Below are 17,824 nucleotides of genomic sequence, written 5' to 3'. Positions count from 1 at the left end.
AATCGCAAAAGGAAGCAGTAGCAGTAGTAGTAGATTGTCCGCCGCAACGTCTTCGCCACATTAAACTTTATCTTCTTTCAAAGCCACACACTACGTGTATGACACTTGGAGTACATTTGATAGCAAGACGCATTATATCTGCCACCAAGCATTCTTTCGAAATACACGCTTGAGGGACGCCCTGTGGTTCAGGGGCAGTGGTTTGGTAACCCTCGTTGCGAACAAAAGAAATGCGCTCGCAAAGAACACGCGTGAGCACTGCCTAGCAGCATTCAAATGACAACAATGTTGGTGATATGATTCGGGTCGGTCTGCTTCATGGAAAGCACATTCAGCCAGGTCTCGAAAAGGAACAAAGGCGCTTACACGTTCGCGGTAATGCCTAGAGCCGCGGTAGAGTCAGCTGTCACGGTATTCTCAAAATAGAACTGATTCAACAACAACGGTCGGAGACCAGGCTTCGCACAAACATCGAAGGGCGGAGATGAAAGGAGTGTTTTACTGTTGTTGAGGTTTGGAGTAAACCGTCGGCCACAGAAGAGCAATCGGTTCGGCATCGGCCTAGGTCGGGCCATTTACGGCACTGAAAGTGGGCCAATTAAGCTGGAACGGCCAGACGCGTTTGCTCGTCGCAAAAGCTGATCAGCTCCCCTGGCTTCGGGGAGATCTTTGGATTCTTTCATGGACGGAAGCTTCACAACGACACAAACAAACGACAACTCGCATCCGTCTCAAGATTCCACACTCATTCTTGACCACGCCCTATTGCACGTACTGTACTTTCAATCCTCGTCAGAAAGTCAGCCCTCGGCTTCGTCTCCCGCTCGTCGCATCTTCATGGCAGCCAGGCCTTGAAGAAAGAAAGTAACCTGTCAACACACCACAGCCGCTCTGCTGCCTTCACCTCCACGGCCAGTCACCACCCTCTGCGGCCAGCGCATAAAGACGATCTCCCGGACATGATTGAAAGGACGAGGCAGGGCAGGACGAGGGCTTTGTTTTGTTGTTGGGTTGTTTTCGGCGCTGGGCCTGATCTAGATGTCGGTGTTGAATCGCACCCACCAGCGCACCATGCTGTCGTCCCACTGGTTCTCGTCTTAAAATGAAAGGCCATCGCGGTGCAAACCGGTGTTTTAGGGCCAATGACAAAGGACACCCGCGGGGAAATTTCCAAGAGCTCATATCGAAAGAACTGAATGTTTCAAGTCGCTGTCGGTACTTGGCTGGCTATGGGTGCAGCTTGATTGGCTGCGGTCGACTGTGAAACAGGGCTATTTGGGTGGATGCACGGCGAAGGGCTGGTCGAAAAGGACCAAAGAACTTTTGCCGACCGCCACAAGCGACTTTCTGTTACAGCTCGACATGCAAGACATCCTCAGGGTTGTTTACACAGGTGGAGAGCTCTGGGCTCGAAGGGTGCAAAGTGGCTGACCTCTCCTCAAACCCACGTCTACCCCCTTTTAGATGGTCGGCCCAGCATTCGGTTTGGTAAGGCTTGAATGATGAGCTTTGATGCAGAGACGCGCCAGTGTCCTGGATTGGATTCGTGTTCAATATACGCGGACCCAGTCTGACTTGGCGCTGTATCACTTGGCAACACACGACCTGGGCCAACTCGACCTTTGACAAAGGAGTCTTTCATGGGGAAAGGTTTGATTTACTATACATGTAAGGCGGCTGCTCTTCATATTGCTCTTTTCTTGTCAGGTCCATTTATTTTCTTCAAACGTTTATTTCTTTTCGGTCTTTACACATCATTCAATCATGCTGTTCGCTTCTGTTCCAGTTATTGTTTCATTTCTTTTTGCATTCTCAACACTCGTTACTGCAGCACCCGGAAAGAAGAAGGCAGGCGCCGTTGTCACTGGGCTCGGAATACCGGTATCAAATCCAGATGCCAAAGATGTCATTGCCAACAGTTATATCGTGGTGTACCACAAGAATTGTACCGACGCTATGATGGAGGACCACGTAAACCAAGTCAAGACCGCAATGAAGAAGCGTAGAATCGGTGCTCGATCTACTGACGGGAGGGTCCTTTCTGGCGATGTCAGCGCAATCTCGATGATGGGATGGAGGGCGATGGCATTAGAAGCCGAGGATGCTATGATTATCGACATCGCAGGCTCACCAATGGTTACCAATGTTGAGGCGGATACACGGGTCAATATTTCAGCCATGGTTAAACAGACAAACGCGCCTTTGGGATTGGAGCGCCTTTCTCATAAAGCAATTAGCACTGATGGATATGCTTTTGATGACTCGGCTGGTACCGGGATTACTGTCTATGTGGTAGACACTGGAATTCGGACAACACACACCGTAAGTTTCGTCCTACCACTAATATACAATCTTGCTAAACAATTACTAGGACTTTGGTGGCAGAGCAACATTCGCTTTCAACAGTGTAAACAAGGTTAATACTGACGAAAATGGTCACGGCAGTCACGTGGCTGGCACTGTTGGAGGTTCAGCATTTGGTGTAGCTAAGAATGCAAAGTTGGTTGCAGTCAAAGTCCTAGGTGCTGATGGTGGAGGATCAAACTCTGGCGTCATTCGTGGTCTTCAATTTGGTATGCCAAAATTCTGCCCAGCCCAAGATTGAGTAAATAGCTAACGTGCCATTCAGTTCTTACAGATGTGACCAACAAGGCTCTAGGAGGGAAAGCAGTCGTCAACATGTCCGTTGGTGGAAGCTTCTCAGCAGCCGTCAATTCCGCAATCGCTGGACTCACTCGCGGAGGGGTCACAGTCGTCACTGCTGCTGGAAATGAGAATGTTGATGCGGCCGACACCTCTCCCGCATCTGCACCATCCGCCATTACCGTCGGAGCCATTGACGCCAAAACCGACGCCAGAGCAGAATTCTCCAACTTCGGAGCTGTCGTTGACATTTTCGCTCCAGGAGTCGACGTACAAAGTGTAGGATTCTCAAGCGACACAGCTGTAGCGACACTCAGCGGCACATCGATGGCCTCTCCTCACGTCGCCGGACTTGCAGCTTATATCATGTCACTCGAAGGCATCGCGAGCCCCGACGCTGTCGCGGCAAGATTAAAGGAGCTGGCAACTGCCACAGGAGCCGTCGTTTCCGACCCAGGAAAGGGAACCACAAACGCAATCATTGCAAACAATGGATCTGGACAATAGATTACAGGAGCATTTGATACCCCCCAATGAATGACAGCGGGCATACTGCATATGGAGTTATTTTTCATCATTAGAATTTTTTAGACCTTGGGGCTCTGCGAGCATTTTATGGATTAGACATCCAAAAAGGCAATTTGGATAGACATATGTCCTTATTACTGTATAAATTTATTTCTATAAACAAATTCAAAAAACCTCTAAATACAATTCCTCTGTTCATCAGGCTATGCATCGCTCGCTCGCTTTCGTATGTATTTAGCCAAGGCATAGCATATTCGTAAAGCATTGATGATACGCCGTCTCCTTCTGAAACACGCGCATCTTTTCCTTCCCCACACTCGGTCCCCACACTCCTCTCCTGACAAGACAATCATCCGATAAAATTCTGTTTCCCCCGGCCCTTGCACCTAAACATCTCCAAGCTCTTCGCAAAGAAGTGTCCGGTCGACAAGAGTTTGGGATAAGAGGCTTGGTGTGGACGAGGCCCTTGGCAGATTGAGTTCTCCGGCAGATTGAGATTTTTTACATACTCCGGTACTTGAGGGTTTTACATACTTTGGTGGCGCGACGTAGATCCTCGTGGTCTGATCTTCGGTTTGCTATGCGGTGGTTAGGGCATTGGGATGTGCTTGTTGTGAAACTTTTGGGTGGTGATCTTTGGGGCGGGTTGACGTGCAGGTGTGGGTAGATTGGCGAAGTCGGGTTTAGAGGTGGCGTTGGAGGAGGAGGAGGGTAAGCAAGGGGTGGATGTGGAATCTTGATGTTGAGAAATGTGAGTGATAAAGATTTTTTGGAGTTCTGGGTTTGGAATGTTGTGATGGTTGTTGATTAATCGAAGAACAGGGTGGGTGTTGGATGTGAGGACTGCGACCCTCGGATCTGAATTTGTAGGCTACAGCGTTGGAGTCTCACCTGTGACCTATGTCAAGATTTGTAAAAGAGACCTTGAGGCTTGTTTCTTTAATTCTGAAGTTGCAGAATTATTAATTGTTTTCATTGCCTTAAAGGCGGCCAAATAACGTGTATGTGGATGATAATCAAGAATCCAAGTGACTCTTGGACTATTCAAATTATGAGATCTACAAACTTGTGACGTCCATCAAATAATTCCTAATTATTACTTCGCTAATGCCAGTGATTTCTAAACATCCACTCATAAGTGATCATAGTCCGAATTGTACCCTTACCGGTATTCCAATCTAGAGTTTTTCACGATCAACTGCTTTCCTGAAAGGTACTGGGATAACAGAGTGTTGATTATAGTTGCAATATCAGCTTCAATAAAAATAGACTACAGTCCCATTCACCACAAATGATGCAATCGTTATCGGCTTAGCTTTTCAAACTACTCCATTATCTACTTGTTTAGAGTTTAGAAGTTTATTGGTATTGAGCTGCTTACTTATTTTAATAGGCAATAAGACAACTCTCCGTTAACGCTAACAGGTTCTTTTCTAACGTAGGAACTTAAACACTTGTTCTTCTACTCCCTATGTGAACAGCACTCTCTTTCCTTTTAACTCTTCAAAAGCCACCTCTTATATCCCTTACACCTACGGAAAGGTTGTAAAGTTCCCGCTGTTTCCAATCGCGCTTCCGAATAACGGAATAATACCGGGACAGCAACTATTGAAGCTCCAGGTTGTAAAATTACTGAGTCTTTACCGAAAGTGACAAGCAATTGTAGTACGCACTACCCTTGCCGATATATCGAAGATATTGATTCCAGATCGATGGAAGAAGAGATTTGTTATTATCGCTCGACATTGAGATCGGTCTATATACGAGGCAAAATGTTGACATCTAAGGCAAAGCAACGGATGTCTTTATCTTAACATAGAGCTTGAATTTATGTTAGCAAAAACCATAATTCCAGATTTGTAGCACAACGTACAAGTGTTAAGCTCCGCTAATCACCTTTCTGACTTGAAGTTTTTCCAGTTTTGTTTAACCAAGCAAGCCGAGATATAGCTCTAAAGAAACTTTTGGAGAATCTCTTCAAGTCCTCTTAGACTAGGTAGGTTGAAATGCTTTGATACAATTAACAGTCCCGTACGGGCGCACGTGACTAGGAGAAATCCCATGAACCAAGAATACTATCTCGCATGAAAGAGAAACAGGTGTGGAATTTCGCAGGTAGTCCTCAAGGTTTTAAGCTTTTTTGGAGAATTCTGAAGACAGTTTCTTCGACTTCGAGGTCCTCGTAAGCAAAAGTAAAAGTCATCAGACCCCCCTTCGCTTACCATCGCCGAATACGGACATCTCGCGCGAGAGACTCAGTGTAGTATTTCTCATCCTGAATTCGCACAACTTATCTTCGTAAAGATTATATCTGCGAATTTAATAAAGCCTCGCGGTTTCGTGCAACTATTCTCGCATGTATGTATCATTTCAGGTAGGAATTAATCAGGTGGCTGCGTCAACTCTGCCACTTCGTAATCTATTGATTATGCTTAGGAAACGGACAAATCATGTATATAAAGAGCTGAGATTGTGTCTCCTAATCCAATTATTCAAACCAACTCCACTCAAATCTACCATCTCATCTACTCTACCAAGCAAACTTCAAAAATGGCCTCCACAGTCCCTCACACCCGAGTAGTCATCAGCTCCCACTCCCCATCAACCAACAAGTCAACATTCACATCAGACAGCCTAGTCCCACCATTCCACCCATTCGGACCTCAAGTCTCCGCCCTAACGACCTTACATTCCCTCCCCAGCGTACCGACATCAAATCTCCTTCCCATCTCAGATACGTCCAACACCCTCCCGAAATGTCCACCAGCAGGCGTGTTATGCAGCGTGGTAGATTTCGCTCCAGCCGCAAAGGCGCCTATGCATAGGACCTTGAGTCTGGATTATATTGTCATCATGACGGGCGAGATTGTAGCCGTGCTGGATGGTGGGGAGGGTGAGGAGCGGGTGTTGAAAGTTGGGGATGTGATGATTCAGAGGGGGACGAACCATAGCTGGGAGAATAGGTCGACAGAGTGGTGCAAGATGATGGTTGTCATGGTCGGCGCTGAGCCATTGAAAGACGGAGAGGGGAATGTGCTGGAGGATACGCAATTTGGCTCGAGGAAGTGAGGGAGGATGGCAGAGTGGATTGAAAGCTTACGGGGGGTTTTCTTGAGTGAGTAAGAAGGGATAAAGTATAGATATGATTCAGACTTCCGCAGAGTTCTGTAGTGTCGGAACATAAAGTACAAGATAATATAATGTGCCTAGACAGAATAAATACAAAGAGTTGAGTGACACTTCTTTCCTTCCTAGTGAGACCGAGGTATGCCCAACGCCTTAAAATAATCACAAGTTCACTATACCCATCTCATCAGTAAGTAAGTCATATCGCTAAATCCAAATCCCACACTCGTCATTATTTCGGCGCCTCCCCTTCTACGAATGCCAAGGCTTCTTCGCGACTCGCAGTGTTGATTCTGGAGGTCTTATCACGGAAGGTGACACCGTAACACTTGTCTGCCACCATCAACATTTCTGGCCTGAATGTTGTACAGATGAATTGTCCACTCATGCTGGGACCATCTCCTCCCTCGGCACTATTCTGCTGTTCTGCGATTTCCTCCAGCATTTGCGCGACAGCGGTACGGTATTGAGCATCGAGGTTAGCGTCGATTTCGTCGAATAGGTAGAATGGCGCAGGATCACACTGTTGGATGGCGAAAACAAGGGCCAGGGCGCAAAGACCTGTTTTCATGTTAGCCGGGGAATTAAATATGTAAATGCAAGAATGCTTACTCTTCTGACCACCACTCAGCTGTTGAATTCGCTGTTGTTCATCGTGTTTACTGTTAAAGGAAACACTGATCCCTACACCAGTGTAGTTCTCGACGCTTTCTCTAGGCTCGTCCTCGGAGTCTTCGTCCTCGCGGGCACGTTGATCAGTCTTGCGTTGAATGACCAGACGCCCTCGTCCTGCCGGTACTAGACGTTCAAATATTTGAGCGAACTCTTTGGAGACCTGTTTAAATGTGCGTTCGATTGCTTCATCCTTGCGTTGGTCGAGGAATTCTACCAGACCTTGAATCAAGCTCTGGGAGTCGTCGAGCTCCTTCCTCCGCTTGGTCAAGTTGTCTCTCTGCGAGGTGAAGTTGTTGTACTGCTCGAATGCTTTCTTGTTAACATGTTTGTACTTTTTCAATGCTTCGTTAACCTTCTTGAGACGGGATGTGATTTGCTTGGAATCTGCATTTGAAAATCTTTCGAAGGCTTCATCCGGCAGAACACCCAGGTCGCGGATGTTCTTTGCGCACTCTGCGGCCGACGTGGTCAAAAGAGCCTTCTTGGCTACGCTCTTTTCCATTCTCTTTTGATACTTTTCGATTGCTCGGGCAAGCTCTTGTTGCTCCTCCTCTTTCTGCGCCTTGATTTTGTGCAGCTTCGATATCCTATTTTCAGCTTGCTCAATTTCACTCTCGTTCTCCTCCAGCTTGCTTGAAACATTTGCAGCTGCCTTATGAATGCGCTTAAGTTCACGCTGAGCCTCCTTAAGGGTGCCTGATCCACTGTTTACATTGTTATCGATCTCCTGGCTGTTCAACTGATCAAGTTTCATTCGAAGATTCTCTCTCAATTCAACCTCGAGCATCTGCTTTCGACCTTCAATCTCCCGTCTTGCGGTACTTAGTTCATTCCAAGATTTGCGTAGTTCGGCGACTGTTCTAGTAAGCTGTTCCAGTTGGCGCTCTTCGTCAGCACTCAAGGCGTTCTTGTAAGGGGAGGCCAGTTCTGCTTCGAGGCCCGTCAAGTTGTCGCTCTGATCATTGACCAACTTCTTGATGACCTCCAATCGGCGCACGTGACCTTCGACCTGGTCCTGAAGCCTCTGTAAGTGTGCGCTCTTGGATCGTAGTTCAACTTTCAAGGGATCAAAGCTGTCATCAAGATGGCGCAGTTTCTGTTCAAGCTTCTGATGCGTGCTCATTGCTGCAGTAATTTCCTGGTCTTTCCTTTCCACTTCTCCCCTGATTTCGATAGCCCGGGTTTGCAGTCTCTCATACTCTTCCCGGGCCTGGTTGACTACTCGAAATGCCTCTAGTCTTGACTTTCGGCTGTCAATATAGCCACCAGTCAGAGCACCCTTTTTGTTAGCAGTGTCACCGTCTGGAGTTATGGCATTACATCCATGACTTCTTGCATAACCGGCAGCGATGGGCAAGGAGGGACAGACAATTGTTTGGCCAAAAACCTGATTCATGGCTTTCTCGTATTTTTCGTCGTATGTGATTCTGGACAAGATTGGTACAGCGTCATTTGCATTTGGTAGCTTGGTTGGCTTGGATCGGACCTGGTCAAGTGGTACAAATGTTAGTCTTCCACCTTTCTGTCTGAACAAAGCTTCCATGAGATATGTGGCTGTCTCTGCGTTGTCAACAACATAGTGGAAGAGGCTGGCGCCGGCGGTTTGTTCAGCTGCGGTGCGATAATTCTCGGAAACTTCCATGAGTTCTGCTAAAGTTCCAAATGCACCTTCGATGTTCTGCTCCTTCTTTAATCTTCTGACAGTTGCTAGACCTCGAGAAGTTGGACCATCCATAGTATGAGATAGTAGAGACTCGGCCTTTTCCTTTTCTCTTCGAGCCTCGGCAATCACAGAATCGATTCTGTCATCCTCACGGCGGAGAAGCTTCCTTTCGTCTGTAAGCTTTTCAAGAGCATCCTTGGCGGAAGTGACTTCATTAGACAAGGCCTGGCGACTCCCACCCCAACCATCTAAACGTTCTCGAAGACCAGCAAGGTCCTGCTCAAGGTTGGTGATTTGCGACTTTGTAGCTTTGACTTCCTCATCAGCGTTGATTCGGTTCGCCTTCTGCTCCCCTATTACGGTGTTGAGTTGTTCAATCTCCCCCCGGAGCCATGTGTCTCTCTGGTTCTTGTTCTTGAATTGAGAGCTTCGACCTTGCTTGTTATACAGTCTATTCTGCGTGGCTTCAGCGACGTCAAGTTCATGCTTCACTTCCGATTCGCTCTTCTTTCGCTTGTTATATTCTGGAATAATCTTCTCCAGTTCGGATTCCGTTTTAGCAATCTCTTCCTTCACAGATCTCAAATCTTGCTGGTGTTGTGTTCGTGTTTGCTCAGTTGCTGATAGACCAGCAGTCAGTGTTTTTACATCTAGTTCGATCTTCGCTTGAGCTTTCGACGTTTCTCGACGGTCTTCTTCCAATTGGCGTCGTTCGAGTTTAAGAAGCTCCATTTGTCGCTTCAACTGTTTAATCTCATCGTCGACTTCTGCAATTGCCTTTTCACCCTCAGTAAAAGCTTCGCGGTTTTCATCAGTCCCTTCCACGCCGTCGGCACGAAATTGTTCAATTTCGTCGAGCGCTTGGTGGAGCGCCAACTGCTCCCGGTGATAGAAGGCATACTCAAGACATCGGCGTTCTTTATCCTTTTCCTGAAATCCGCGCAGCTCTTCTTTCTCCTCCTCTAATTCAGCAAGACGTTCATTGATATAGTCCAGCGATTCGTCAATTTTGGCTCGCTTGTTGTTGGTCTCCGTCATCATCTTCAAAGACTCCGTTCGGCGAGCTTCGTAAATCTGAGTTCCAGCAACCTCCTTCAACAGAGTCAATCGTTCTCCATCCTTCATATTGGTTAAAGCCGTCACACGACCTTGAGGAACAATATAGTAAGGGTTGGAGCGCGAAAATCCCGCGGATTCGAGCAAGTTCATTACGTCTGTCTTCGTCGCATTCTTCCGATCAAGAGAGTACTCGTCCTTTTTTAGCCCAATCGTTCGACGAAGAATCAACTCATCCTTGCCCGTGGGGAATCGATCATCGCTATTGTCGAAAATTACTTCCACATATGCTGACATAACAGCAGAACCCGATCCTTCATGTAGTAGGGCTTGCCGCTCCTCGCGACCCATCTGTGTATACGCATCGCTAAGAACGAATCGAATTGCGGCGAAGAAGTTGCTCTTTCCAGATCCATTTCGTCCAACGATAACATTCGTCTTGGGGGAGAACGGCTCGATGACTGTTTGCTCCTTGTAGCTGGATACAGGTTAGCAAGTGGGCACATGTCTCAAAGAAAATGAGAAAATAACAACCTCTTGAAGCCTTGGATAATAATCTGTTTGATAAACATCTTCGCGATCCGTCGCAAGACCTTGTGGGTTGGGAATGAATCGCTTCAACACAAAATACCAGCTACTGTGGAAGAAATAGGTCAATCCGATAAGAGGCCATACGAGTTCTAGATACGCATGGCAGATCGGCAAGTGTCAGACAATGTGATATATTTCAAAATATGGTAGTCGCAAACGCGTGTCGGACGCGATGTAGCGCGGTCTAGAGGGAGCATTAGCGGGAGAGAAATTCACCGCCTGGCAGAATTATCACTTTCTGCCCGGCGGTAAAGGCAATGATACAATTTTTTAGTTGTGCACCTCCAGCTCTGTAGAGATTAACCTGTACTCAAGGCGACACAAAGTATACTCTAACAAAATTCACATTGATTATTCTGACGTTGAGGTGGCCCAAAGATTTTGCAGATTTTCAAGTTTGGTCTGTCTTTCCAGACCCGTACTACTGATACAATTTCAAGACACCCGACAACGCCTTCACAATAATGGTGGGGCTTCAAGCTATCAAATACCAGAGGGGCAATCTCCAGGTTTTGGATCAACTGAGGCTGCCACATGAATTTGTATATGATGACGTTTTTACTTGCGAGGAGGCTTTTGATTGCATCAAGGCTATGCGCGTAAGAGGTATGCTTCGAGATTTTCGATGGACATTTCATCGACTGATCTTGATTACAAGGTGCTCCGGCCATTGCCATTGTTGCCGCACTTGCGCTTGCAGTGGAATTGGAGCAGAAGAAAGATGGTGAGTTCGAACATTGCCTTTCTCCTTAGAAGATTGCCTATCTGACACCAACAGGGGCGAGCAATTCCCAAGAATTGGTCAAGTATATCAATTCCAAACTAGACTATCTCATGGGTAGTCGTCCGACAGCGGTTGATCTCTCCAACGCAATCAAACTACTCAAAAGCCGAACGCAAAACGCAGCATCAAACAGTACAAGCGATGAAGCTGCATCGTGTGCTAACGTGCGAACCGTTTTTATTGAGGTTGCTGAGAAAATTCTGGAAGATGACTATACCACCAATCTGGCCATTGGTAGATATGGTGCGGAATACTTGAGGAGGCAACAGAGAGCTATTGTCACACCAGTCGACGCGGAGGCAGAGTTGAGGTACTACACGACGAGTCCTCCTGGAACACAAGGTTTGCCAGATCGGACATATCGAAAACTGAGTGTGCTAACGCACTGCAATACGGGGTATGTTTGTTTTACTTGATTTAGGCTTCGTGTCAAGTCTTTCTGTCATACAACTGCGCAACCAGAGACTGACTGTCTTCAGGTCACTTGCAACTTCAGGTCATGGCACGGCACTGGGTATAATTCGCAGTTTGCATAAGATGAATTATCTTGATCATGCATATTGTACCGAAACCCGCCCTTATAATCAAGGCTCTCGTCTCACAGCTTTTGAATTGGTCTACGAAGAAATCCCTTCAACCCTCATAACGGACTCCATGGCAGGTGCACTGTTTCACCGAAAGAAGGAAGAGATGAACATCTCTGCAGTTATTGTTGGAGCTGACCGTGTTGCCCGGAATGGAGATACCGCGAACAAGATTGGTACCTATCAGCTTGCTGTACTTGCCAAAGCGCACGGTATAAAATTTGTGGTGGCAGCTCCCACCACCAGTATTGACCTCGAAACCGAATCTGGTGACTCTATCAAAATTGAAGACCGCGCCAAGAACGAACTTACTCAGATTACGGGCGCTGTTGTCGGCAAGGACGGAAAGGTCGATGTCAATCACACAGAAAGAGTCGCCATTGCAGACCAAAGAATCAACGTTTGGAACCCATCCTTCGACGTAACGCCCCACGATCTGATCGACGCTATCATAACTGAGAAAGGAGAAGTTGTCCGCAGCTCTAAAGGAACATTCGAATTTAAGCCAATCATGCCAGAAAGATGGGCATCCCAGGTAGAAGGCCGACAAGTGAACGGTGATGACGATCGACGCGACGACGGCACCCAGTTTCAGATGGAGAATATCTAACAGATCTAAAAAAAAATTCACTACACGTTTGTTTATAATTAGACATGATTTATGAGAGACGAAGCGTACTTTTTACGAGATTTCCCTGTTGATATTTGGACTAGCCACAGAGCGACTTCGCTTCGGCCATGTGGTGGCAGCATAGAATCTGTTAAATAAAAAGGTAGCAATGCGGGATGGGATGTAAATTGGGAATAGGATATCCAAAGTAAATACTCATAATGTTTCTGCACTTGACGGTTCAGCCCTTCCATGTTACTTCACACTCTAAAGTTGTAATGCAGGAAGTTTCGCCTGTTAGACTCATTAAACACAGAACCGTCCAATAAATTCTCTCAATGCCAGTTAGACTAAGATCACAATCTTCTTCTGATCAGACCATCAATCTCCCCAATAAGCCTTAGGCTTTGTTCAATGCTCGGGCTTTTGTTGGGGACGATCCCACTCCAACTACTGATTAAACGCTGTAGATGAGTGCCGAATTCGCCGATGTTATGTTGGGCAAGTAAAGTCTGGCGGAGGGAAGGGTTGCTAAGCGAGGCGAGGAGGATGAACATCGTGCTAGTCATAGACAATGAGCAGATCCACGGGTCTATCAGAACAGTCTAGAAAAGGTTAGCTGATTAGATCAAGCCCTTAACAGAAGGACGGAATGGGTCGAACCTGAGAAAATGAGCGCAAGTACACTATGTGGTAACAAGACGCTGAGAGACATCGCGTTGCATTCTCTATGATTTCTGGAGGGTGTCCAATATCGATATGCTTCAAGACGACTTCAACATATGGTCTGAATATGACGCTTTTGCAAGCTAAATATCTTTGTCTCAGAAATGCTGCATGCTCATTTCTACACTCCCTCTCGCCTTCCTCGAACTGTAAGAATTCCGGAAGCGTGTCCCGCCAAAGCACGAGCTGATGGTCAAGTTCAGCTATCATGTTGTGAAGACTGTCATTGATTGTATGAGTCGGTGATTTGTGCTTATCTTCTGCGTATAATAGGTGGTGTACTCGATTCAACAGGCGTCGGATCGAGATACAACTCAAGAAATATAGAGCAGATGATTCAGTCAAGGTAGAAGTGCTGTGCGTAATTAGAGGTCCAGGAAGCGGCGTTTGCGACTCTACTTCCGCTACACCTGATTGAGGCAAATGCGATAATTCGGAAATTAGGTCGCTTTCTATGATATAGCAAGACCAGAACATACGTCTGACACATTCTTCTTCTTCGAAACTAATTGAACCAGTAGCGTAAGCAATAAGGGAGCGGCACTTTGTTGCCGTCATACTGAGATGGCTCCAAGTTTGAAGAGGCCGCTGTAGAAACGAACAAAACAACCTATTCAACTATCAGCGATAAACAATGTCTTAGGGCTGAGAAGAACAAACGCTGAGAGAAAGACGCATTGAGCTGACGTCGTGCTGACTTCCATATATGCAACTGCCAAAAGCTTTGAAGCTTCATCAAAGCATACGCTCGCCATGTTACTTAGCTCACTTTGTTGCTGTCTCGAGTCGAAGCTTCGATATGTCTCATCGGAATTTGTATATTTTACCAGCTCCGATGCCGCGCCTAACGCTAGAACAAGTAAAGCTAGGCAGTCTTCACAGGAGTTGTTGCTGAAGCCGTTCTGTATCCTATCAAATAAGACATCCAAGTTAGCTTTGCTAATCACAGGATACCAGAAATTGAGAGTTGACTGAAATGAGGCGATTAGACGGTTAGCTTCATTAGGGGTAAACACTGGACTCCGTGTGAACCGACTCTGAAATGGTAGTGGCGGCCTCCTGCTCTCTAGCAGAAAAATAGGTCGAAATTGTTCGATTAATGAAGGAAATGGCTGAGCAAGCGTAGACGATAGTAAGTCTTCGGTTGCGCTGACGTGTGAAGGAAGACTAGCATTTGCTACTCTGTCAAAATCTCTATCTGAAGGAGTTGGTTCGGAAATTAGACGACCAGGCGAATAAGACCGGTCAGACACTGCACTGTGAGGGCTTCGCTAACACGAATAAGTACGTCCCTAAAACAGGCCATTTGGTTGAGGCTTACTAGATTTTCGTGTATAGAGTTGAGAAGAGCATCCATTCTCAGCACGGTCTCGAGAATTTTGTCACTCTTTCCCTGACTTGCACCTTGGCCACTACAGTACAGCAAAACTTAGTATTCATAAGTATGATGTTGATCGATGCATCTCAAATATACACAGTGAACTTTGAAGCAGAGCATAAACTGTGATCTGAACTTTGCCATACAGAAGTAGTGATCAGGTAGGTCATCCCTGAGCAATTGCCCAGAACGAAAAGTAATAGGCCAGATCGCATGTAATTTGACTCGAATAAACAGTTACAAATGTAATCGCGAAGAACATTGTATGGAATTCAGAAAAGAGAGACGTACACCGCCAACTGTTGCTGCCGTCCGTAAAGACAGTCTACATCATTCTCAGTACACCAAGCGCAAGGCTGCTGGCCATCACATCTACGCACTGTTAGCTTGTTTTAAAATATAACATAAGTGAAAAGATCCGCTGTTAGAGAGTCCAACCGTACCTCGACTTTCTCATTCGACAAGCATCACCTGATTGTCAAAGTTTCACTGTCAGCACCAATAATATATACGGATAGAGGATTCTCATAAAGGTCATCAAAAGTTGATTTCCAAATTGAGAAGGAAACCTTTTATGAGAATTTCTCATGATTGAAAAAGTATCACATCAAGCCCAAACTTACAAGCATGAGCAGTTCTCTTCCTAGCCCGCGCTCTAAACGAGGTCGTGACCGCCGAAACAGGATTCGACGATTCCGAGTTACTTCGTCCCATCGACTGCATATTGGAAGCATAATCTAAACGCAATTGAGCGTGTTATATCGGGAGGCGTGATCGGGTTTGGCTAGAATATATGCAACGATGGAGTTCTGGATGGGGGAGGCGTGTTCGAGTGGAGGTCCTGGAGGAAAAGCGGGGTATGGTGGTCTGCCCGCAAATATGGGGTATATTTGCTGGGAGGTCTCGGCTAATTGGTTTAGGTGGGGGAATAGGGGTATTTTCCTCTTCAGAAAATCACAAGGAGATGTCAGTTATGACATTATCATTAGCCTTTTCCTCCCTTCACAGTAAAGAAAACTCTAATTCTAACACAACTTCATAACAGTACCTATCTTTTCCTTACGATGTTCAATCACATCGGTATAGCACTATCCAAAAACTGCTTAATTATTGATAGTTAATGTGTATATTCTATTTGTGGTCTACGAATACGTTGCAGGAAAGTCTAAGTCCCGCCCGTTGAAACTTTCAAATCATCAATGACCTTTAAGATCTTGCTTTGCTTTGTGCAAATGGGGAAGCAGGAATGAAGCTTTGTCTAAGGACTATTCTTAGAGAGCCAACGTAAATAATTGTTTTACCAATGCTTAAAGATTGGAACGTGATAACATGAGAGAAAAGAGATTGCTGAGTAAAGGGCCCCAGAGCGATTGCTTCGCCATCTTGCATGTTCTGGCGTGCAGTGTTTCTGAGAGCAGATGATATGGCCGCGAATATTTATCCTATAATCCTTGACAATGTCAAGATGTATCGATAAACTTCGTCGCCCCAACCGCATATGTATCTGGATCAGGTAGAGGTCTTCCATACTCATCTCGTCTCTCAGGCTTCTTTTGATTCTCCGATAATGCAGCAGTGGCATCTGTGTCTCGGGCAAGCTGTTCGGAACCAACCTCCCAGGAAGATTGTTCTACAGGTCGCTGAAACGATAGTGAGATTTGCTCTGGCTTAGAAGAAGGAACATCAGCTCGCTCAGAAGCTTTAAGGTCGGCATTCTTTCGACGCCTCATACCTGCCAATTTTCTTCTCTTTACTGAGGGTGAAGTGATATGAGACGACGGAGGTCTTACAATGTTGTCGGAGTCCTGAATGACCTCGAATGAAGAAGATGCTTGAGCATTGCCCCGACCCGGTGATGGCATAGGGGTACTAGCCATTGGCGGAGATCCCATGGTAGAGATGAAATCATCTGCAGCATAGGATTTTCGACGCTCATAAGCCTTCGACTGAAGGGTTGCTACTGCGTCAGTGGAAGCTGAAGCATTCGCTTGAACGTGCTCATCAAGTTCTGGCGACATCCTCCCGTTATAAGGGGGAGAGACTACAGAATCAAAGCCCTCAGAACACCCCGGCTCCAGATCTCGCCGAGCATCGAGCTCTTGTGCGGTTTCATAATAAGATCTGTCATAGGCTTGTGGGGTTATAGCCGAGCTCATTGCTGGTCGACGAGGCTGAGGGTCATAGGTAGAGCTCCCGCTACGAGATGTAGAGTTTTTTGAGAACAGGTGAGCAATTTCCTCTGACGTTTTATTTCCAAATGCGTCTTGGAGGTATGAACTGTTGCCCGTGTTTCCATCGCCACGACTCGCCATTGCACGTTCTGCAGCCAGCATGGCCAACCTCACTGTGGTTGTCAGCTGTGTCGAGATGTTGAGGTATATAATAAAAAGCAAAGCCGATGGGAGTAGAACTTACTGGCTTCTTGCTCTTGCTTTTTCTTCGCCTCCTTCTTCTCTTCTTCCTCCTCAATAGAACATAGTCCCTTGGCGCGACGAGACTCATTCTCTAATGCACGTTTTCTCCATTCCTCCCACTCTCCCATGGAGCCATCAAAATTCATCTGTGAACCACGATTCCACGCATTCGTCAGTGCTCTAGTAATGCGACGCGTCTTGCCTCGTTCCACCAGTCCGCCGGGGCCTACCACGTGTTTACGCTCCTTCAACATCTTCTCCAACTGCTTGATAATGTCTTTGGAGTAGATGTCTTGAGCGTAGTCATCTTTGTGAAGAGCAGTATTCAGAGCAGTGCAGAAATTCTCATAAGTCCTTTGTCTAGCAGCATATTCGGAAGTAAGGCGATTGGTAGTCGTATAGTCAGGAAGATGGACTCCACGAACTATCAATGCAAGCATTGTCTGCAACTTGGTAGATTTAGTATTTTGAAACTTGAAGTATAAGAAGGAAAATTTAGAGAGAATTACCTCGAATTGTGTCCAATCATGCTCTTTGCGATAGTCATGAGCGGGAGGCATGATGTATATTTAATTCTTCGCTGTCGGCACAAGCATGCGTATTACTGCCACAATATTATCTCGACTGTGCTTGCAAGGACTACACTGGGTCTTGCGACGATGGTGAGCAGCACCGCGGATTAGAAAGTGAAGGCGTAACTACCTACCACTCTGTTTCTCGAGGTTGATGCTGAGATAATGATCGTGATCAACGACAACTCTGGATACAGTTTATATTTTCTTTCCCAAGCGGTATATGATAGCTTTACGTGTCAGTGCTGACTCCGTGCTTGAAGCTAAAGATCTGTCGCAATACCCAGTGTAAAATCTCGTCGATTTGATGTGAGAGAAGTATCGACAAAATGTGGGAACGAAAAAGAAAACCTTCCCTTTCGACTAGTGGCAAATCCTCTAAACATCTCAGCAGGGGTGAATGCCATTGTGGAAGCTTCTTATGGTAAGTATGTTATCGTTTGAACCATATGGCGCCACCGCATTTGACATATT

The 17,824-nt window shown here is 46.2% G+C and overlaps 6 protein-coding genes across 6 annotated transcripts; 3 read left to right on the top strand and 3 right to left on the bottom strand.

The window, feature by feature from the left end:
- Positions 1 to 1,764: 1,764 nt before the first annotated feature.
- Positions 1,765 to 3,150, top strand: GLAREA_01765 (Subtilisin-like protein; the record flags this gene model as incomplete). The annotated part of the gene is made up of 3 exons (XM_008088981.1): positions 1,765 to 2,322; positions 2,372 to 2,573; positions 2,630 to 3,150. 3 exons carry the CDS (start codon positions 1,765 to 1,767, stop codon positions 3,148 to 3,150), a joined length of 1,281 nt encoding a protein of 426 aa, XP_008087172.1.
- Positions 3,151 to 5,721: 2,571 nt separating this feature from the next.
- Positions 5,722 to 6,240, top strand: GLAREA_01764 (RmlC-like cupin; the record flags this gene model as incomplete). Its single annotated transcript, XM_008088980.1, has 1 exon — positions 5,722 to 6,240. One exon carries the CDS (start codon positions 5,722 to 5,724, stop codon positions 6,238 to 6,240), a length of 519 nt encoding a protein of 172 aa, XP_008087171.1.
- Positions 6,241 to 6,529: 289 nt separating this feature from the next.
- Positions 6,530 to 10,263, bottom strand: GLAREA_01763 (P-loop containing nucleoside triphosphate hydrolase; the record flags this gene model as incomplete). Its single annotated transcript, XM_008088979.1, has 3 exons — positions 6,530 to 6,858; positions 6,910 to 10,169; positions 10,226 to 10,263. The coding sequence occupies 3 exons, from the start codon at positions 10,261 to 10,263 to the stop codon at positions 6,530 to 6,532; spliced, it is 3,627 nt and encodes a 1,208-aa protein (XP_008087170.1).
- Positions 10,264 to 10,746: 483 nt separating this feature from the next.
- On the top strand, positions 10,747 to 12,260 carry GLAREA_01762 (NagB/RpiA/CoA transferase-like protein; the record flags this gene model as incomplete). Its single annotated transcript, XM_008088978.1, has 4 exons — positions 10,747 to 10,888; positions 10,941 to 11,006; positions 11,061 to 11,463; positions 11,546 to 12,260. The coding sequence occupies 4 exons, from the start codon at positions 10,747 to 10,749 to the stop codon at positions 12,258 to 12,260; spliced, it is 1,326 nt and encodes a 441-aa protein (XP_008087169.1).
- A 356-nt stretch (positions 12,261 to 12,616) lies between these two features.
- On the bottom strand, positions 12,617 to 15,087 carry GLAREA_01761 (Zn2/Cys6 DNA-binding protein; the record flags this gene model as incomplete). The annotated part of the gene is made up of 7 exons (XM_008088977.1): positions 12,617 to 12,865; positions 12,924 to 13,596; positions 13,647 to 14,257; positions 14,308 to 14,398; positions 14,656 to 14,736; positions 14,808 to 14,835; positions 14,988 to 15,087. 7 exons carry the CDS (start codon positions 15,085 to 15,087, stop codon positions 12,617 to 12,619), a joined length of 1,833 nt encoding a protein of 610 aa, XP_008087168.1.
- A 737-nt stretch (positions 15,088 to 15,824) lies between these two features.
- GLAREA_01760 (uncharacterized protein) lies at positions 15,825 to 17,338 on the bottom strand (the record flags this gene model as incomplete). The annotated part of the gene is made up of 3 exons (XM_008088976.1): positions 15,825 to 16,708; positions 16,780 to 17,227; positions 17,288 to 17,338. The coding sequence occupies 3 exons, from the start codon at positions 17,336 to 17,338 to the stop codon at positions 15,825 to 15,827; spliced, it is 1,383 nt and encodes a 460-aa protein (XP_008087167.1).
- Positions 17,339 to 17,824: the final 486 nt, after the last annotated feature.

Source organism: Glarea lozoyensis, assembly GCF_000409485.1.
Source record: "Glarea lozoyensis ATCC 20868 chromosome Unknown GLAREA7, whole genome shotgun sequence".
Lineage (NCBI taxonomy): Eukaryota > Fungi > Ascomycota > Leotiomycetes > Helotiales > Helotiaceae > Glarea > Glarea lozoyensis.
Note: the sequence above shows the minus strand (reverse complement) of the source record. Positions and strands in the feature narration are given on the sequence as shown.